Source organism: Leopardus geoffroyi, chromosome A1, assembly GCF_018350155.1.
Source record: "Leopardus geoffroyi isolate Oge1 chromosome A1, O.geoffroyi_Oge1_pat1.0, whole genome shotgun sequence".
In the NCBI taxonomy this organism is placed as follows: Eukaryota; Metazoa; Chordata; class Mammalia; order Carnivora; family Felidae; genus Leopardus; species Leopardus geoffroyi.
Genome location: NC_059326.1, coordinates 195,772,765 through 195,793,426, shown reverse-complemented (window position 1 = coordinate 195,793,426; position 20,662 = coordinate 195,772,765). Strand labels below are relative to the sequence as shown.

At 50.9% G+C, this 20,662-nt stretch overlaps 1 protein-coding gene across 3 annotated transcripts in view; it reads right to left on the bottom strand.

Moving 5' to 3' along the window:
- The window catches only part of ANXA6 (annexin A6), a 49,299-nt gene that overhangs the window by 8,678 nt on the left and 19,959 nt on the right, over nucleotides 1-20,662 (bottom strand). For 2 of the 3 annotated variants that reach the window (XM_045436915.1, XM_045436926.1), the window contains exons 8-20: nucleotides 18,648-18,704; nucleotides 17,859-17,952; nucleotides 17,343-17,438; nucleotides 16,143-16,201; nucleotides 14,935-15,057; nucleotides 13,776-13,834; nucleotides 12,354-12,432; nucleotides 10,652-10,733; nucleotides 9,337-9,431; nucleotides 8,598-8,711; nucleotides 6,352-6,442; nucleotides 5,551-5,630; nucleotides 4,715-4,768 (exon numbers count right to left, since the gene is read on the bottom strand). In XM_045436915.1, coding sequence (XP_045292871.1) covers nucleotides 4,715-4,768; nucleotides 5,551-5,630; nucleotides 6,352-6,442; nucleotides 8,598-8,711; nucleotides 9,337-9,431; nucleotides 10,652-10,733; nucleotides 12,354-12,432; nucleotides 13,776-13,834; nucleotides 14,935-15,057; nucleotides 16,143-16,201; nucleotides 17,343-17,438; nucleotides 17,859-17,952; nucleotides 18,648-18,704 — 1,083 coding nt within the window. Of the gene's footprint in view, nucleotides 1-3,438; nucleotides 3,505-4,714; nucleotides 4,769-5,550; nucleotides 5,631-6,351; nucleotides 6,443-8,597; nucleotides 8,712-9,336; nucleotides 9,432-10,651; nucleotides 10,734-12,353; nucleotides 12,433-13,775; nucleotides 13,835-14,934; nucleotides 15,058-16,142; nucleotides 16,202-17,342; nucleotides 17,439-17,858; nucleotides 17,953-18,647; nucleotides 18,705-20,662 lie in introns of those variants that run through there. The other variant, XM_045436937.1, reaches the window with a different exon arrangement.

The window sequence follows — 20,662 nt, the reverse complement described above, 5'->3', positions numbered from 1 at the left end:
ACTTGTGCTCTCTCTCTGTCTCTCTCAAAATAAGCAAATAAACTTAGGGGAAAAAAAGGCCTGGAAAGCCAATCTTTAGAAAAAAAAAGTTTAGCTAAGGAAAGGGAAATGCACAGTCACACTTATGTATTTGGTGGTAAGCCAAGCTAGAGGCACAAGTCAAGATGGACAGTGGTTACCTTTGAAGAGAAGGGCTGGGAAAGCTTGTGCATTTTATTTTTCCGGAGATTTTATGTTCACATCTTCTCAATGTGCAAATGCGTTCTTTTTATGCTTTCTTTTAATGTCAGATAGGTGTTGTTGGGGCTACTGGGATTACGGGATCCTTTTGGCTTTTATTCACCCCTTTTTATATTAAAAACTTGGCTGAAACATGAGGACATTATGGAAAGTGACATAAGCCAGTTACAAACAGGGAAATGCTGTTTGACTGCAATTGCACGCGGTCCCCAGCGTAGTGCGATTCACAGGGACAGAGGGTATGATGGTGGTTGCCGGGGCAGGGGGAGGGGGATGGGCAGTTACTGTTTAATGAGCACACAGTTTCAGTTTTACAAGATGAAAAGGGTTCTGGAGAGGGCTGGTGGTGATGGTTGCACAACACCGTGGATGTCCTTGACGTCACTGAACTGTATACTTAAAAATGGTTGAGATGGCAACTTTTACTATGTGTCATGTTTTATTATGTGTTATGTGCCTCTCACCACAATTTTTAAAAAGTGGTGCTAAAAATGCTAGCATTCTTTTCAAAAGAATCTGACGTGTCATTTTTCATTTATTTGAGCCAGAGGACCCCAGACATATTTGTTTTTTCAAAGCATCTTTAAGACAGTAATATGTGTAATATGAAAAATGCAGTGGGATGCTAAAATAATTTTGCAAACATTTGACACAAAGGCTTTTCCTTATTAGCCTAGCTACTTCAGGCAAAAATCAATCTGGGAAGTTCCTCCAAAAGTTAAACATACAGCTATCATAGGACCCAGCAATTCCACTCCTATGTACCTAAGAGACATGAAAATATGTGCACACACAAACATGTATACATGTGGGGCATCTGAGTGGCTCAGTTGGTTAAGTGCCCAACTTCAGCTCAGGTCATGATCTCATGATTCATGAGTTCGAGCCTCGCGTCAGGCTCTGGGCTGACAACTCAGGGCCTGGAGCCTCTTGGGATTCTGTGTCTCCCTTCTCTCTGCCTCTCTCCCACTCGTGCTCTGTCTCTGTCTCTCAAAAATAAACATTAAAAAAATTTTCTAAAGCAAACACATACATGTGTTTATAGCAAGCAGCATTATTCTGAATAGCCCCAAAGTGGAAATAACCCAAATGTCAGCTGATGAATGGATTAAAAAAAAAAGATGGGGTGCCTAGATGGCTTAGTTAGTTAAACGTCTGACTCTGGATTTCGGGTCAGGTCATGATCTTCTCAGTTCTCGAGATCAGGGTCTGTGCAACTCGGAGCCTGCTTGGGATTCTCTCTTTCTCTCTCCACCCCCATCCTTCCCCGCCCCCAAACATGTGCTCTTTTTCTCTCCCTCTCTCAAAATGAATACATAAACTTAAAAAAAAAAGTGATATATACATACAATGAAACATTATTTGGCAGTGGGAGGGAATAAAGTACTGATATATGATAAACGTGGATGAACACTGAACATACTAAGTGAAAGACACCAGTCACAAAGGGCCACATATTGTATGGCACCACTTATGTGAAATGTGTAGAATGGGTGAATCTATAGAAACAGAAAGTAAGTTAGTGGTGACTCAGGGCTGGAGGGTTGGGAGGAAACGAGAAAGAAGTACAACACGTACAGAGTTTCTTTGGGGGGTGATGAAATGTCCTAAAATTGATGGTGGTGATGGTTGCATTCAATCTATGAAGATGCTAAAAGTCATATAGGCTTCAAGTGGGTCAAGAGTATGGTATACCAATTATATTTCGATAAAACTGTTCTATTAACAAATAACAGCCTGGGGATTGAGGTATCCCAAACTGGCACCAATTCTTCACTCTGAGTCTCCAGTAATTACACTGCCTATATTATTTGTTGCTCAAACTAGAACATGGGGAGGATGGAAAGGAAGCTATCGGCAATCCCTATGGGGCAACAGGTGAACACTGCACACACGTACACACACGCGCGCGCGCGCGCGCACACACACACACACACACACACACACACACACTGTGATAACAGACCTGGACTTCCGAGAGCTTGGGGGTGTGCTAGACACCGAGGGTAGAGTGTGGGAAGGAGAAGGTGTAAACAAACAGTGCCAAGTACTGATATGCATTATCTTTCTAGGAGCAACCTGGTTCTGCAGACCAAATGCCTTCAATTTTTGTTTTTGTTGTTTTTAAATGTTTGAGAGAGAGAGAGAGAGAGAGAGAGAGAGAGAGAGAAAGGGCATGAGCGGGGAAGAGGCAGAGAAAGAGGGACAGAGAGAATCCCAAGCAGGTTCTGTGCTGTCAGCACAGAGCCTGATGCAGGGCTCGATCTCATGAACTGTGAGATCATGACCTGAGCCAAAACCAAGAGTCAGACGCTCAACTGACTGAGCCACCCAGGTGCCCCTCTACAGACCAAACGCCTTCAATTTTTGTAGACATTTTCCTTGGGCTTTCCCATTTCGCCTCGAGAAACCTATTTAAGGAAAACATTCCTGCATATGATGGAAGAGTTGGTGACCAGGAAGAGGGTTGGTTAAAGAAAGCTTGGTAGCTTCTTAAATGGAATAGTACATGGCCATGAAGGGATGTCAGTTTTTAAAAACAATAGGAACAGTACTCATAGAATATTAATTTTTAACTGTTATACATCAGGAATGCATTTTTATATACACACAAAAAGACAACTAAAGCGATATATTCCAAAATACGAGCAATGGCTATTACTAGTAGGTTATGGATTTCTTTCTTTATTTTGGCTCGTCTCTATTTTCTAGAGGCTCTACAGAGGAATATGTATTACTTTTGAAACCAAGTATTCTGGCTCGAAGAAAATGAGCCCATATGAAGACTAATCAGGGTCTAGCATCTGTGAATCTGGACGGGCAGCTGAGTTGGGCAGGCCTCCGTGTTTCCACCCAGGTTCTCTCTCACCCCTTCGTCCTTGCACTGTTAGCCAGTGTGGCCCACCACTGTCCCCTGCTGGCCACAACTGGAAGCACAGCCCCATAGGTAGGCCCCAGGTGGACTCATTCCCTAGAGGATGAATTTCAGGGTGGAGGATGGATTTGGGGAGAGCTCTAAGGAGGAAGCCACGTTCAAATACCCTCAAGGGCACAATGAGACTGTTCGTAGTAGTACTTAATACACATATGTTGAATAAGCGAACGAAACGTGGCCTCAACAGGCCGCCCCAGGGGCTGGGTTCCCAGGCTAGCTCCCATAAATACGCCCACATGCCGCTGGAAAACCACATTTAAACGGAGCCCTGCAGCTTCTCACACCTGCATTCCAAACCAGGGGCCGCACAACTGGAAAGCAGCAGCCACCTGGTCTGGAAGCTGCAGGTAAACTGCCATACTGGGTCCTGTATTAGCATAAACTTTGGAGTCAGGCAGGCCTGGATTCAAGTCACACCACAGCCACTTAGAAACCAAACCCTTGGATAGGAGCTTCATTTTCCTCCCGTAAAAAAGGGAATATGATAAAGTATAAAACAGTCTTAGCATCATGCTTTGTATTGGTATGCATTTTATAGTTTCGTAACCATTGGGTTACAGCTAAGGATTCTCGCAGCTCAGATGCTGGTATAACACTCCCCACTTCTCTGTTGGCGGAGCAGGGGTCGGAGCTGGTGCCTCCACCCCCAATCCATTAGGGTTCTTTTCAACCCACCAACTGTAAAGGAAGCGGGGCCAGATCCCAGTTTGTGGTGTCTGTGCCCAACGCCTGGACCTGGGTCAGGCCAGAGGGTACTGGGAGCAAGGCACAGGTCAGTGGGGACAGCGCACATGGCCTCAGGAGGGACTGCCCAACCATAAGGACTCTCAGGGATGACGGATTTGGGGTTGTCCAGCCTCCAGACCTCACGTGCCCCAGCCTAAGGAGCAGGACAGAAGCAGAGCAGCTAAGAGACCTAAGAGAGCCCTTGACTCCATTATTCATTTAATATTAAATATTTACTGAGTTCTGACCATGTGCCACTTTGGATATATCAGTGAGCAGGACAAAGATCCCAGCCCCGGATGAACTCATTTTCTAGGTTTTCCCAGGACACTTCCTTCAATCTTGGTTCCATTTCATAAATAATAAACTCGAGACCATTAGCACTCAGGGCCCCTTCCCAGCAAGCTTCTGGACCTGCTCCCTCTGGGTCAATTCTACCTGGGCCATTGATTTGCTGTGTGACTTCCAGAAGTTATTCATCCTCCCTGGGCCTCCATTTTCCCACTGTAACATGAGGAGTTTGACCCGGATGATCTATAAGGCCCTCTCAGCTCTGAAGGTCTGAGGGCTCTCAGCCTACTCTTCACCCAGGAAATGCCAGTAGGACCAGCACCACAGTCGTGACAATCTTTCTGGAAGTTGTGAAAACACTCGAAGTCTTGCTTCTAAGGGGTAGAGAGGTGCAAGGGGTCCATGAGTCTAAATATCCACCAACTAAGTCAGCCATGTCCCTGCCAGGGGCCTTCCCCACTCCCAGACAGCCAGGGTCTGGCACGGACGGATGTCAGCTAGAACCACTTGGGGGGTTCTCACCTGGGCATCTTCCCGGGCCTGGTCCCGGTCTTCTCCTCCCTCCTCACGGTTCCCCTGCAGCAGGACCAGCGAGAAAGATCAGTCCCCACACATCCACCCTCTTTGCCCCTCAGCGGCCACAGGACGTTGGCTCAGCTACTCTGGCTCTCCGAACCCTTTCTCTCAGCTTTCACATGGGGGCAATAATCCTGCCCTCAGAGCGAGGCTGTTGTGAACGTTAAATCTGAAGGCACTTAGCTCAGGGCGACTCGGACATAATGAGCTTGCAGTGCTGTGTGTCGGGGCCTGGCGACCGGGTTGCAGGAAGTCAGGCGATGGTGAAGGAAGCTTGTGGGTCATATGGAGGTCACCCACGTGGCTTTGCCCTATGAGCTGGGGGCCCAAAAAGCTGGGCTGAGGGTCACTGGGGAGGGCCTGCTGGGAGAAGGTGGCACCAAGCCAGCTTTGAAAACTGAAAAGTGAGGGGTTCCCGAGCGGCCCAATCAGTTAAGTGTCTGGCTCCAGGCGGCTCAGGTCATTTTCTCAAAGTTCATGGGATCAAGCCACACGTCAGCCTCTGAACTAACAGTGCAGAGCCTACCTGGGATTCTCTCTCTCCCTCTCTCTCTGCCCCTCTTCTGCTTGTGTGCTCTCTCTCTCTAAATTAATAAACTTTAAAAAAAAAAAAAAAAAGAAAGTAAACAGTGGGAGAAGGCCTTACATGAGGCAGTCATGGTCTCAGCAGTGGGACTGAGAAGGCACATTGGTGGGGAAGACACCCTTTCTTCATCAGGACTGGGCTCCTAGCTCCCTGCCATCGTCCCGGGCCCCCAGGGGGGGGCCGTGAACTCACTCACCGTGGCCAGAGAGATGAGGATCCTCTTGAAGTGTCCAGACGTATCTGAGCTCAGAGCATCCTCAAGGGACTTGTGATAGTCTGAGACAGAGAGAGGGTGTGTGGGCAGCTGGTGGGCAAGGATGGGGGGCTGCTTCTAGAACCTCAGACTTGAGCCAGAGTGCACTGGCAGGAGTGGTGGGGACGAAGGAGTTTGTGGTTGGTTCTTGGGGGTCTCCAGCCATGGAACTGTGGATCGCGACACTGATGCCCCCAGTCCATCGCCTCCCTCCCCCTGTCCCAGCTGAGGACTCTGGGAATCCTGCCTCTCCTGCTTCATAGCCTCCCTGTCTTCCCTCCTGCAGGACAGGTGTCAGACCCACGAGCAGGGCTCAGGCCGTGTCACTCCCCTGCTCAAAAGGTCTAACGCTTTAAAGCCGCTTATAAATAAGGGGAAAGTTTAAACGTTTTTGATGGATACTCAAGATTCTTTAAAATAATACTGTGACCAAGCTCAGGCCTTCTGAATGAGGGCTCGGAGTGACTGCAGAGGCCGCCCACCCAGGACACTGCCCTCCTGTCCCCCAGAGGCCTGGACATTCTCTCCTCTCACTGTTTCCTCCAGGCCTTCGTGGAGCTGCGACTCTCTGCCTGGGGCACCCTTTCCTCAGACACAGGGCTGGGCACACCCAGGGGCTTATCACAGCCTCGTGCCTGAGTGAGGGGAGATGGGGCAGAGCAGTGGGGTGACGTCAGAGCTGGAGAGGTCACTCTTCTCCCACCACCTCCCAGTGGCACTGGGCCCAAGGCTTCCCACACTCACCTTCTTTATAGGCCTCACAGATGGCCCGGATTTCCGCATTGGTCCGAGTAGCGAGGATTTCGATGAGAGCCTTTTCATCTGTGCCAGCTCCCTAGAATGTGAAGATGAAGAACACTTAAGCCACAGCCCTGACCCCCATCAGAGGCCTGAGGGGCCCCGGCCAAGGAGGTCCCTGGTCCAAGAAACCACCCAGGAGGCAATCACACAGACCACCAAGCCTTCCTGGATTTTCTCCTTACCCCCAGACCAGAGATAGCACAATCACGATGGAACATGCCAGCTTGTCAAGATTTCCAGAACCTTCCATGAGAAGTGCTTTGGGCCAAAAATTTAAAAGAAAAGAGTATGTGGTATATGGGTATGTGCATATAAAAAGGCATATACACATATGTCTCTGACTATAAATATTTATACATAAGGGTATAAAAAGAATTAGAAGTAATGCATCACAGTATAATAGTGATTATGGTCTCTGGGTGGGCGAAGGCTCACAGGTGATTTCTAGTTTCTTCTTTTTTTGCTCTGTATTTTCTCACATGTTATTTTGCCAGAAAAAGAAATTTTTGTGCTTTAAGGAAAAAAACATGCCGTATTTGTTTATATTTGGATTTGATGAGTGATCTATGGACAGATCCTCTGGATTAATCCATGCCCTCTGGATTAAGGTGGCTTGGGGGGATGTGCTACTCAAAGGTCCCCACTTTGGGGAAGGGAGGGAGGTGAACAAGACAGATCGATCGATAGATTTAAATATCTGTTAAACACCTGCAATGTGCCAGTCACTGAACAAGCTGCTGTGGCCACAACTATAAAAAAAAAAAAAGTAAGGCGCGTTCACCGCCCTTGGAGGTTACTGCCTGCTGGTTGGCCAGTCCGTGGGTTCTCTGACCTCAAGCAGACTGAGGCTGACTGAGATCTTAACAGGCTCTTTATTAAAAGCAAGCACGTGGGGAAGACAGCCTGATCCTCAGAGCATCCTAAGACCCAGGGTCTAGTCCCACCCTTCCCTTCCCCGAGCTCACAGATGTGCTGGGCCTCCCTCAGTTTCCCATTTGTAAACTGTGGGAATGGAAAGCGTTAGGTCAGGTTAGCTCACTGGTCCCTTCAACTTCTAAACTCCGTGTTCTCAAATCATTTGCTTTTTTGTCGGGGCATTTTAAATGGACAATAATCTCGATGTGCTTTGCCCAGGGAATGTCTGTTTTCTTCTCTTAATCCTCAACGGGCCAAAAGCCCTAGTGGTTTCATGTGGTTGTTGGGTCAGGCTCTAGAGTCAGACAGAGTTGTTCTGAATCCCCGCCCTGTGATTTCATAATGCTGTGACTTTGATCAAGCAATTTGGCCTCCGAACATGAGTTTCCTCACTTGTAAAACAGGGACAAAGTAAAAGCCTTGCCTTGTGGGTTGAGACAAGCAGCTGAGCTAGTATATGGAGCCAGGGACAGGTTACTGGATGCTCCTAGAAAGGAGACCAGTCCCGGGTACAGCTGCTGCCTCGGGAAGAAAAGCAGCTACAGAAACAGCTGCGCTAGGACATAATGCCCTTTCTTGCTAACCAATCACAAGGGCAGGTCTTCAGAGTTAATAGTGCCCTCCATGCCCATGACCTTGCTTGACCCACTCTAATGTCTGAAGGGCAGGGATGACTGCTCCCATTTCACAGCTGAAGGCACGGAAACTTAGTGCAAGTGGCCCAACATCACACAGTAAGTTAGTGGTGAGGCCGGACTAGAATACAGAATCCAACTGCTGTTGTTTTCCTTCCAGATCCATTCTGCTTCCTCTACTGCTCCCTGAGATCCCAGTGACACCACCGATCACTGGGCATGTGACCTCACTTGCATCAACCAGAGTAGAAGCCAAGATTTTGGCGGAACGCCTAGGAAGAAGGAACAGAGGTGCTAGCTGGTAGGACAGACACCAGCCGTCCTACTGTCTATCACGAGGAGAAACGGTCTCGGAGAGTGAAGCTACCACAGAGGGTAGACAACCAAGGTGGGCAGAGATAAGAGGCCACATACCATTATTTGAGTCCCTGGACTCAGCCATGTCTAAAACCAGATGGGAGTCCTCTACCTTTCAGTTATAGGAGCCAACACCCCCTTTGGTGTTCATGCTAGTTTGAACCGGGCGTGGGAAGGGCTCGGCCAAGGAGCTACAGCCAAGCCATTTGGGCTTGTGAGGAGCACCTGTGTCCCCCCACCACCTGCAGACTAGACCCCATCTCGTCGGTGCCCACACCATACCTCCATGGCCTTCTTCAACTGCTTGGCATCGTAATGGGCCGGTGGCATCATGAGCCCCAGAATCAGCCTCGCCAGGTCTCCAGAGATCTCCGACTTCAGGTCAGCCATCAAGTCCTACAAAAGGCAGGGCTGAGGTCACGCCAACATCAGCACTTGCTCACATGTGACCCAGGAGAGGGAGGAGATATGGAATGAGGAAATGGGGGCTCCATGTGAATGCAGGGGATAGAGGGAGACTGTGTCTGTCTTTGCTGCTGTTTGTCTTTGTTTACTATTTAGAGGACGCTAAAGAGGGCGAGATAAAAAAAAAAAACCAGCAGGAAGACCCACTCTCCTTGGAGGAAAGGAGGCGGGCAAGGAAAGGGACATGCCAAAGGACATCGTTTCCATCCCGGGGGAACGTCGCCAGCATGACACCAAGGCACAATAATCATTGACGCTCAGCCTTGGGGCCTTGAAGCCTCTGGAGCTCCGAGATCCAGAAAATGCTACGTGAAAACAACTCATGTCCTTCATCTCTGCCCCCCTGATCACAAGGAAGCGGGGGATGGAGAGAACGTGTTCCAGGCAGCCCGAAACCGATGTGGGAGATACTCCAAGAACACGGGAGCCACAGGGAGCCACAGGAGCCCCAGTGCCATGAAGACCCAGGTGCCCAACTGTGCAGAGCTGGCAGTGACAGGCCACGCCCCTGGGAGGAGGGAGGGTGCGGGCCCCGGGCCCCCGGCTGAAGCCTCACCCGGCCAAAGTGTGACTTGAAGGTCTGGCGGATCTGCTGCCGCTGGGCGTTGCTGCGGTGCGTGATGATGTCGATGATGGTGTCCTCATCAGTTCCTGAATCACCAAAGCCACACGGCTCAGAGGGAGGCCCGTGGCCCAGCTTCCCCACGTCCCCCCACGGATGGGCTGTCCCAATCTTAGGCAGGGTAGAAGCCTGGCTAGGGCCCCTGAGCACCTGCAGGAAGCCTGCCTCTGGCCCAAGCCACTGACTGCCCCAAGGTTCCTCCTGGCCCTTCCATCTGTCTGCTCATTGGCTGAGAAAAAGACCCCCAGAGGAGCAGGGAGCCCTGGGTTGAGAGGCAGGGCCTCCAAGTTCCAGTCCTGGTTCTGGCAACGGCTAAGCAGGTCTTGGCCCCTTTCTGAGGCTCAATTTCGACACCTATCCCCTGAAGAGCCCGGAGTAGTTACTTGGGGATCCTTCTAGCCTGGCAATCTAAATCCCACGGGGACCCCGTGTCCCTCCTCTTCAACTCCCTGGAAACTGGAGCCCAAGTCCTTCTAACCACAGCAAGTTGACTCTGGGAGACCTCAGGATACCACCTCCAGCCTCTCAGATTAATGCCTTGGACCTCAGACCAGGCACAGGACTCTACCTTTCACAAGTGCCCTTATACCTGTCATCTTACAGTCCTAGCTGTGCTCGGTAGATATTATCATTCCCAGGAAACAAATGAAGATGAGGCCCAGAAGGGAGAGAACTTAAGCCAAGGCCCCTGGGAGGTGCCGTTAGACGGACTGGGGGGAGAAAGGACGACAGTAGCCAGATTCTGGATGCTCTGTGCCTGCTGGCCTTTCTGAGAACAGGGCATCTGTCCAGAGTGGTTCTTCCCACGCGTTCCAAATGGAGAATGCGATGTGATAACCAGCAGAGGGCGCTCTCAGCCCAGAACTGGGACTCTTGGATCAATGGGCCCACATCTCTTCTTTTACACATGGCGGGGAGGGGGTGGACACTTGGAGGGGTTGAAGGACTTGCCTAAAGTTACACAGTGAGTCTAAGGCAAAGCCAGTGGGAGAACCCAGGCTTTATAACCTAGTACTTTCTTCTGCACTAGAAAGGGCTTGTGCCAAGTTCCTTACAAACCTCCTCACTCCCCTGCTCCCTATACTCAGGGAGCCAGGAGTCTCCTCTGGAGGTTAGAGACTTACATAAAATTTGCCTCATTCTATGGACCCTCCTTTGAGGCCTGAGCTCATACTCCTGCCTGGCCCGCTGCCAAACCTGCCGTGCCCGCTGCCCCAGAGGCCAGCCTGCCCCCTTCGTGTCCCCTTACCAAGTCCCTTCATGGCCTTCCGCAGCGCTTTGGCATCTGCATCAGGGTTGAAGTTATCGGCTGGACGCACAGTTCCCTTCAGCTGCAAGAAGCAGAAAGAGACTCAGCAGGTGCCTGCAGGCCCCCCTGGGGGCCAAGCCACTAGAGGAGCATGCAAGGGAAGGGAGGCTTTCCCCACGAGCCCCAAACCAAGCAGCTTGGGGGGAGAGAGGCAGGGGTGAAGGCACAGCAGACAGGCCCCTGCCCTACAGCTGAGAAAGAGAGAGGAGGAGAGACAGACCCAGGCCTGGGAGCAGGGCAAGTGCTGGTCAAGGGAAAAGTGGCCAGCTTCCTGCCCCAGGAAGTCAGCTCTGTCCTAGCTCCACTGGGGCCTCCCCAGTCCCTTAGAACTGTGCCCTGTCCCCAAGGCCCTCCTGCCTCTTCAAGAGTCCCTCCCTGTGAAAAGGCAACCAAAATATCCTGAAATACCAGAACAGAATCTCCCAAATTTCAGTCACTCCTAAGTGAGGTTCCTGATGTCATATTTGCATACATCCTATGCTATTTCTTCATATTTTAATGTAATTCAACTTTTCTGTTTTACTTAAATGTGTTCATTTTTAAGTACATTGGAATACTCCTAAAGGGCAAGGAGTTTTGTTCATTTTGTTCTTGGAGATATCCGAAGTATCCACAACAGAAGTAAGCACTCAAAAAATATTTGCTGAATGAATGAAAATAACTTTACACCGCTCTCATGAAGAGGAAATTGGTATGATGTGCCATAAACAGATGAAAAGCCATGAAAATAAATGTAAGAAAGAGAAAACAACCACGTTGTCAAATATCACCAAATTTAACGAGACGCCGTTGCTCGCCAAAATCTCTGAACTTGAAGCCGGCTCTCTAAGTTGTTTGTGAAAAAGGAATGCTGGGGAGCGTGGCACCCAATGGGGCCTCTCTGACAAAATGAGTTGCGTTGATGAAATCGAAAAGGAGTAACGCTCTCACTCCGTGAGGTTCAGTCTTATTTAATGCCGCGGAGGCTCCCCACCTCCACGCTGATTCATTTCTTATATAATTTAAGGTCATCTGCGATGACAGCTCTTGCCTTGTAATTTGGGAAATGCTGTTCTAGAGCATCAGAGCTCAAGAGCCCTGGGAAGGCACTGAGCTTGCTGTGTCTAACACCTCATTCTAAACATGGAGACAGAGGCCCAGAAAGAGGGGGCTTGGTAAGTGAGTAACAGATTGCAAGGTTCCAAACGTTTTCACGTGGACCAAGTGTTACCAGGGCCTGGAACGGTTTGCCCCAAGTACTTCTGTGGACCTTGGGTCTCCGGGTGGTCAGAACAACCTCGAATCGTCCTGTGCCCCTCCGGGCGCCCCTCTGTTCTGTTTTCATGCCTCCAAAGGCCAACTGTCTGCCCCAGGATGAGACAGGCCTCTCCACACAACCAGACATGTCTCCATTCAGCAAGCCCTGTTAGTAGTTAGTGGGCCACAACGCTTCCCAGTGTGTTAGAAGTTAATGCAGGAATCAGATGCCCACACCAGAAACTCATCACTCCTAGAAGACAAGGAAGCTTCAGATGTGGGAAACCAATGTCTCAGGTTGGCCACCAGGGGGCGGCTGGGTGCCAAACAGAGCAGCAGGAAGGTGCGAGCAGAAGAGTCCAAGCTTGTGGTCAAGAGGTCAAGCAGGAGGTGGGGAGGGTCTGACCTCTACTCGGGCCACTGCACTAAGCTCCCACATCTGATAGGCCACCTGCGCTGCCTCCGGGAAGAACTGGCCAGCAGCACTGGAATGGAGGGGGTTGGGGAGAGGACAGGAGGGAACGTCATCGTGGGCAAGGCTCCACACACACAACACACAGCCATGTACACACACATATGCCGACACAGGCTTTAAGTAAATCTGTTTGGCTCCACCTTCTCTCTAGCCTCATCCATTCAGAGTCCTCTCCCCCATTTCTGAAAACCTTCTACCCTCTCTTGAGACCCCCTGCAATGCTGGTTCTGCCCAGCAGCCTTCCTGGCCCCAAGTTCCCAGCAGGATGGGATTTCTCGAATCCTCTGACCTCCCCTTTCTTCCTTATAACTTGAGTGATTTCTGTCCAAGTCTCCCCTTTCAAACAAGTCCATGACCAGCTTATGGCCGTGTCACCTCTTTATCGCCTCCTGTAAAGCACCTGGGTATATCAAGGGCTCAGTAAATGTCTGTGGAACTGAAATCAACCCCCAAGGCACTTGTCAGAGGTTAACAGGAGGTTCTCCTATTCCTTACTTAACTGGATCCTTATAAGCCCTGGGAGGGAAAATCAGACTACCTACAGCTCCCTTCCTAGCACACAAATCTGGTCAAGTCAAGCCCAACTTAATCTCTTCAACGGCTCCCACCACCCCGGGGAGAGGTTCCTATGCCAGGAGGAGGCCCACAGGTCCCGCCCACCTCTCAGCCTCTTCTCTTCCCTGGCACTTTGCAAAAGTGTGGCCTCGGTTACAGAAACGAGCCAGGCTACCCCTGCACATCACTAGGCCTTTCCTGCACCCACTCTCATTCAGACCCTGTCTTCACCTCCTCCTCTTCCTCACCTTCCTTCTTGGGCCTCTCTGCCTCATTACCTCCAGGAGCCTCCCCCAGGATGGGCTAGTGCCCTGATCTGTGCATTCATAGACATGTATACTTTCCCCATCCCGAGACCACCCTGCACTGGTCTGTGTACGTCGCCGGGCTGTGGGCCTCACCGGTCCTTCCCCGCAATGCCTGCTCACAGGGGGTACTTGTCACAAGTACGATGAACAAATGAGTATGCAGAGCAGGCACCTGTATGCTTTCCATTTAACAGCTGATGAAACAGAAAGGCAGCTGTGAAGCAGCAGGGCCTGGACCCTCACATTCTGGCTTCCAGTCCACACCCTGAGACTGACTTTCCAAGGTCACAAGAGCAGACATCTCCACGTCTGGGAGAGTACATTCACGTTCACACACACACAGACAGACTTTCACCTGTGCGCTGTTCCCGGCACCGAGGAAGCCCCAAGCTCATCCAATCCATCCATCCATCAGGATGAGGGCTGGGGAGTCCAGGCCTGCCACCCCCCGAGGCCACTCCCTCCAGCCTGGGGCCAAGGAGATACTTACTCATCGTCACCCCCACATAGCTTCAGCAGAGCCCTCTTGTACTCGCCAGAGGTATCGTTCTGGGGAGAAAGAGACAAAGGTTACCTCTCACTCACTCCTGGGCTCCCCTCGGACTAGGAGGGAAGGTTCTACACAGGCCCGGATAGGGGCAGGCTGAACATTTATTCATAGCAGCCCCGACTCTCCCCCTGTCCGGGGGTGGTGGCTAAGACCACCAAACAGTGGTAATGCTGGCACGTAGTTAACAACCTAGTCTCTGGGAACAAAAGCAAAAAAGCCCCGATTTGTAACAACTGCCAATTTCTGTGGTGTAAATACTTCCAACAAGGGATGCTTTCGAGCCATCAGCAGATTTCACTGAACGTGAAGATGCTCGCTGCTCTCCCAAGCCGGTGAAAGCCAGCCCCAGAGCCCCACTATCCCCAGATAATCCCCAGCCCAGCCCTTCCAGCTGAAATACTCCAAGAAAATAGGGCTCTATGAGCAAAAACACCGGGAAATGCCAAAACCGAACAAATAGATGTAGCCTATTTTATATCCCTCCCGGAGCTTCATAACGGACTTGACATGGTAAAGGCCGTGAGAAGTTCTGAAATAAACCAACGTGCTTATCTTTACTTAAACTAGTTTTTTCCAAACATTTCTCATGGCACATTTTTGCACGTAATACCTATAAAACTCCTCTTTGGAAATATACTTTGGGGAACGTAGCTGGACCTCATAAAAGCTTGATCTCACTCGTCCACAAAAAGAAAACCACCCAGCTCTCTCTCTCTCTCTCTCTGTCTCTTGGCCAAGTCTCATGGGCTAGACCCCCTCCCCCCCCCCCCCCCCAGTCATTACAAATCACCTGGCCTGGGGCCAAGCGTTCTCCCCCTTGGAGCCTGACCTCTCCCTGCCTTTGGGATAGAGTCCTCACCCTTAATTCAGCCTGCATGCCCTTCCTGACCCAGTCCCCCCTTCCTCTGGAGCTTTGGGACTCAAGTACCACCAGACGCTTGCTTCTCTATCGAATTGCTTTCCATTCCCTGAATGCGCCACGAGGCAGGGGCTCCTGGAATCCCCAAGAGACTCCTAACTCTCTGGGACGGCTCTTTTCTCCTGGGAGTGGCTCTCGAGCCCTCTGCTCCTCTCCGTACCCCCCGTTAGCTCCGCTCACCTTGATCATGCTATACAGGGACTTTTCGTACTTGGTCCGGAATATCTCCCGAATGTCCAGCATGTCTAGCTCACTACGGGAGACCATGATGCGGATCAGGGTGTTGTCCCGGGTCCCCAGGCCCTGGAAAACAAATGGGTTTGGGGGACAGGGATGTGAGCGGACGCTCAAGTGCAAACAGCCCCCAGCTCAGGTGAGAATACCATGGTCATGATGAGACATTAAAAGGAAGAACAAAAGAAGCAAAATATTGCCACTCTCCCTGAAGCTCCCCACGTGTCCCTCCTGCTTCGATGTTCCCTCCCCATTCAAACATCAGCCCCATTCTTGGTTTTCCTTATCATTTTACCATAACTTTGCAACTCTAAGCATATACTGTTTAGGTCTGTACATCTCGGAACTATGTAAATACACCACTGTCCATTCATTTCTCCTGGTACTCCTGACGGACACTGGGTTGTTTCTCATTCTTTCCTAATATGGCCAGTACTGCCACGAACAGTCTCATGAATGCATGCACACAGGAGCCATCTCTCCCCGGCTGAGCTGCCAGGCTTTACTCTGGCACAATGAAAGACAGTGAACGGGCTACAGTTCACTTGCCCTTGTGGGCTGGACACACAGGGTCGGGAAGGCCTGAGTTCCCGGGGCCTTGGGTCTGTGGCATCTGGCCACAAATGACTACATTCATGCACCCTGCTGTGCTGTGGAATTGTCATCAGTTGCTGTGTATCCTTTGCACAAACTCGTGGGAATCGCTGTTCTCAGGTACACATCCAGAGTAGAATTGTTGGGTCACTGGGATAAACATCACGAGCCTTAGCAGACAAGAACAAGTATCTTCCAAAGTGGTCTAGTCTACGTACACTGGTTAATTAGTCATTCTGGTTAATTAAGATTTTTTCAGAGTGTGGGTTTCCAGCCCATCTGGCTGACGGATCATGTGCAGGCTGTCATGACACCCTGTGATCAATCAGGAAGTTAGAGTAGGTATTTGGGTGGGAAGGTGCATGGCCGGACAGCATCCCAGGTTCGGGAGCTCACCTGGGAAGAGTGCCCATCACTCTCTCCTGTGGCCAATCCCCTGAGGGCTTCTTGGCCAGGGGGCCCCAAAGACTTGTCAAAGAATCTCTACAGTCCCATGGGGATGGGTATAGACCCCCCCCCCACCCCCACCCCAGCTGGTTCCCACCAACCCCACCACACACCTTCATGGACTTGAATAGCCTTTCAGCAAAATACTCTGGGGTGCTCCGGATACACTTCACTGAGAAGAGGGAGGAAGAGGCAGAGTTATTCTGGCGGTCTCCGGGTCAGGGTGCCTGACCCCCTCTTTGTTTTTACTCCCTGGGGACTCCCAAGTGCAAACCCAGGAAGAACCAGGCTCCGGATAACCTGAGGCCCCACCCACTTTTAACGCAAACCCGGAACATAACGAAATCAGGAGATAGGGCTGTTGAAACGTGGGATGTGCATCTCAAAAACCCACTTCATCTTTCTAGTCCTCTGGGGTTTTGCAGGCAAACTGGGCCAGGTTGGGGGGGGGGCGGGTAGCATCTGGGGTGGAACTGGGAAAGATGTTTCTTTAGCCTCCGCTGCAGAGAGGTACTGGCAGCTACATCACTTTGGATCTTGCTGACAGGGCAGGCTAGAGGCTGACTGCCTGAAACAGACTTGGTAGGGGCAGCTCTGTGCAAGAGGATAGCCTGGGGATACAGCTCTCCCCCCCCCCCCCCCAAAACGCACATACTACCTACCCTAGGTGCAGACATAGCGACTCCTGCAATGTCCAGCTTCTAAGGGCCTCTGGGTCAGGCAGTCCATCCTCCCTGCCCCCATTTATCAGATGAGGACACTGACACCCAGAGAGGACAGTGACTTGCTCCAAGTCAACGGCAGATCTGGGAGAAGCCCCTGGGTTTGAACCCTGACTCCACCACCAACTAGTCAGCTCCCGGCACGCCCCATGCTCAGAGTACCCCCCAAGTCATTACAAAACCACTCTCTGGCAAGTGACACGGCCTCCGTGAGATGTGGTTTCCTCATTTGTGAAATGGAGATAATGCCCACTCCTGGGTCTTTCTTCAAGATTAAACACTCAGTGCAGCGCCCAGCACACCGTATATGCTCTATGCCAAGTCCGCTCTCCTGCTGGTTATTTCCCCAGGCTCAGCGCTCTCTCTCACCCTCCCACACACACCGGGGACGGAGTGGCAGGAAGTCCGGGCCTGAGGCTCCCCTCCCTGCCTCCATGTGCTCTGGCCAGCCTTCAGAATCCATCGCCCATCCGACTTTCTCCTTCCTGCCTCCATACCACATAACCCCCCTTTTTCATTCTTGGCCCCCTGTTCCTGGGCCAGAATCCCAGAATCCAGCAAAGCCCCTAGGAATGCAAGGTCAGGACGTACCCACAGCCAGCATCAGCTTCTCAAAGTCCCCGGACAGCTCCCCTCGGATGCTGGCTTCAATCGGCTTCCCCGTGGTCTTTAGATACTCATCAAACACTGAGTCAGAGAGACAAGGATGTTGAGAGTTTCCCATAACACTGAGAAAAACCCAAGACCTCAGGAGGGGAGGGCGCTGTGGCCAGGACTAGAGTGCCCAACATGAAGTATTTGAGGAGCTAGCTGGCAGGAGGCCTGGCACACCACCGGCCACTGTGCACTCATGCCGTGTATGAGGTGAGACTACATATACTTCACTCCAGCATGAGGACAGGACTGGTACTCAGAAGGAAAGGTTGAGCGTCCTGTTAAGGACTTTGCTGAGGGACTATACAGACCACCATCTAATAAAACTGGGACTAGTACTTGAGTTGTAGATGAAGTAGCTATCGTGCTCTATTAGGAGAAAAGGAAAAAAGAATGGGATTCCAGGCACAACCCTAAGGGACCAGCTGTAGGTCTTTCTTCTCTGGAACTTACCCAAACGAAGATGCTGCTTGCTGCGATTTCCCAAAATGTAAATGAACTGGGCTTCATCTGTTCCCCATTTCAGTTCCCCTGCCTCGTACAGGTCCTGAAAGGAAAGAGGAAGGACTTCATTGAAAGAGGAGAGAACTCCCTGGCCAAGCCAATCAACTGCTGCTGGATCCCTGATCATACCAGTACTTGGTAGCCTCAGGACCTTTGCATACACCTGTATACCTTCTTCTCTTTCTGGGGAAACTCCTACTCAACCTTCAAGGCCCAGAGTAAATGTCCCATTTGTTCTCAAAGTACTTCCTGATGTCCCCGAAGCAGAGTTCTCTTTCCTCCCCTCCTTCCCACTTCTAGGCTCCTACAGTTTTCTGCTTCTCTATAGCTTTGCTCCACTGTGTATTATAATGATATATATGTAATGATATATCCATAGAGAAGGTGTTTGTATGCCTGTCTCTCCCAACACTGTCTGATTTTGTTCACCAGTGATTCCCCAGTGCTTGGCCGAGTGTCTGACACATAGTAGGTGTTCAATAAATATTAATTAACTGAACAAATGAATGAATGAATGAATGACAAAAGCTCCAAAATGTATCTCACCAACTTTGTATACGTTGTGTGCCTTTGAAAGATAATAAATCCTTTCTTCAACAACGTGCTGTAAAAATGCTGGCCATGAACTGGTTATTTCTGGTGTTTCATGCACATTGCTTCACCTGGGACCCTTCCCCAGATCCCCAACCTCCCCTCTCTCGGGGCTCCCTTGCTGTGCCTCCCTTGGTGCTGGTTTACCTGGACATCCTGTTGCACCAAATCCTCGCTCACCACATCGTCCGCCTCCCTGGTTCCCTGGGCAGAGACATGGGGACATGAGGTTCAAATACCAGAGCCAGGGACGGTGGGGAGGGGAAGGCCTGGATGCCAGGGGTGGAAACAGGGAGGGTGGTGGCCCAGAAGTGTCCTGGAGCAGTAACTTACGGCTGCCACTACATCAAAGCCAAAGCACTACTGGGTGAAAGGGAATCGTAGGGTCCCGCCCACTGGCTTTTCCCTTTACCCTCAGAGCTGGGATGGAAGAGGAGAGTCTGGGCAATGACCAAGGTCCCTCCAGGTGTCCCATCCCAGAGCAAGCCAGGGCCTGTACTGAGAACAGGACCCCACACAAGTCCCGGTATGGCTCACGATGCCCTCCAACAATGATACTGCAGGGGTAAAGAGTCTGCACGGCTGTGTTCTACTGAGGGCTCCCATAACTTAACCCAAAGAACTCACCAGTGAGGATCTGAGACTTCGACCCTGAGATCCGAGCTCACAAGCAGTGAAGGCACCAAATCCTACTGGTGCTTCTGCTGCTCTGCCCACGCTCTGTGTCCCATCCGAAAAAGGACAATACTCCCAGGGGACAGGGCCCAGCCTTACTGGACATCTTAGTTACGTGGGTACAGGTCAGACCTACTGCTTAACTCCTCTTCCCCTCTGGATTGTGCATCTCAGGATCCCAAAGCCCTTGCTTCTCTTGGGGACTGAGCTTAAGAAGACAGAGCACCCACATTTACAATCCATGCCGCGACACTGCCCACCGGCTGTTAGATGCTGGGGAGGAGTTGGAGCTCTCCTCTCCAGAACAAGTGGCTTTGAACATGGGGGCAAAGGTCACACTTTCCTACTCCTGAGGTTCCTGACCGTTCCCCAGCTGCTTCATATGGGATACGGATTGCTATGGCAACGGAGAAAAAGCCCGGTGGCAGCCGTGGTAGAATGTGTTACGGGAAGGGACGAGGTGAAAGAAACAAAGAAGTGGCTGAATTTCTATATAAAACTTCCTAAAAGTTTGGTCCTTGGAGCTGGGCTTCAAACTTCTCAATACCTGTCCCCACAGAGCCTGTGGTCACAGAGACTTCCGGGCAGCCGGGCAGGTGAAGGTGGGGCAGTGGAGCGGGACATGTTTTCTAGCCCCCCGCCGTCACAGAGAACACAAGCCTGCTGTTGCCAGAACTTTCAGGTATTCAAAAGAGTGTAGAAATCTAGCTTTTGAGCAAAAGCTCCCTATTTTTAAATGTTAGCAACTAACTCAAAGCATTTTTTTTAAAAAAAACACATTGTGGGGGCGCCTGGGTGGCCCAGTCGGTTGAGCGTCCGACTTCAGCTCAGGTCATGATCTCACAGTCCGTGAGTTTGAGCCCCGCATCGGGCTCTGTGCTGACAGCTGAGAGCCTGCAACCTGCTTCGGATTCTGTGTCTCTCTCTCTCTCTGCCCCTCCCCACTCTCTCTCTCAAAATGAATAAACATTTAAAAAAATTTTTTAAACACATTGTATGGGAAAACCAACAGAAAAAAAAAAAAAACTTGGCAGATTGAAGTGGGCTGTGGACACCATCTGTAGCCTCTTCATGGTCCCTTTTTAAGTACTCGTGGGTGGGAGGCAGGGGTGGCGGGGGTTGGCTGTGGGAGATGCAATGCAGGCAGCCCCAGAAAGGCCACATCTCTGCTGGCGACACACAGGGACGTGCCAGCCGTGTCAAACACGGCTGGGAAAACAATGGCAGGAGAGAGGCCTGGAGAGGAGTGGGAGGGGCGAGAGAGAGGGTGGGGAGAGGAAGGCCATAGGAGAGAATATTCCTGGGCACAAAAGAGAAGGGACGTGAGACAGAGAAATGCGGGTCGTCTGCTTCTACAAACCGAGGACAACAGAGCAGGCCCCTGGATGCTCAGATTCTATACCCACATGAGCCAGAGAGAACCCATCTCAAATTCGAGGATAAAAGGGCAGCTGGGGGAGGGAGCGGCCATAGCTTACGAGGACTTT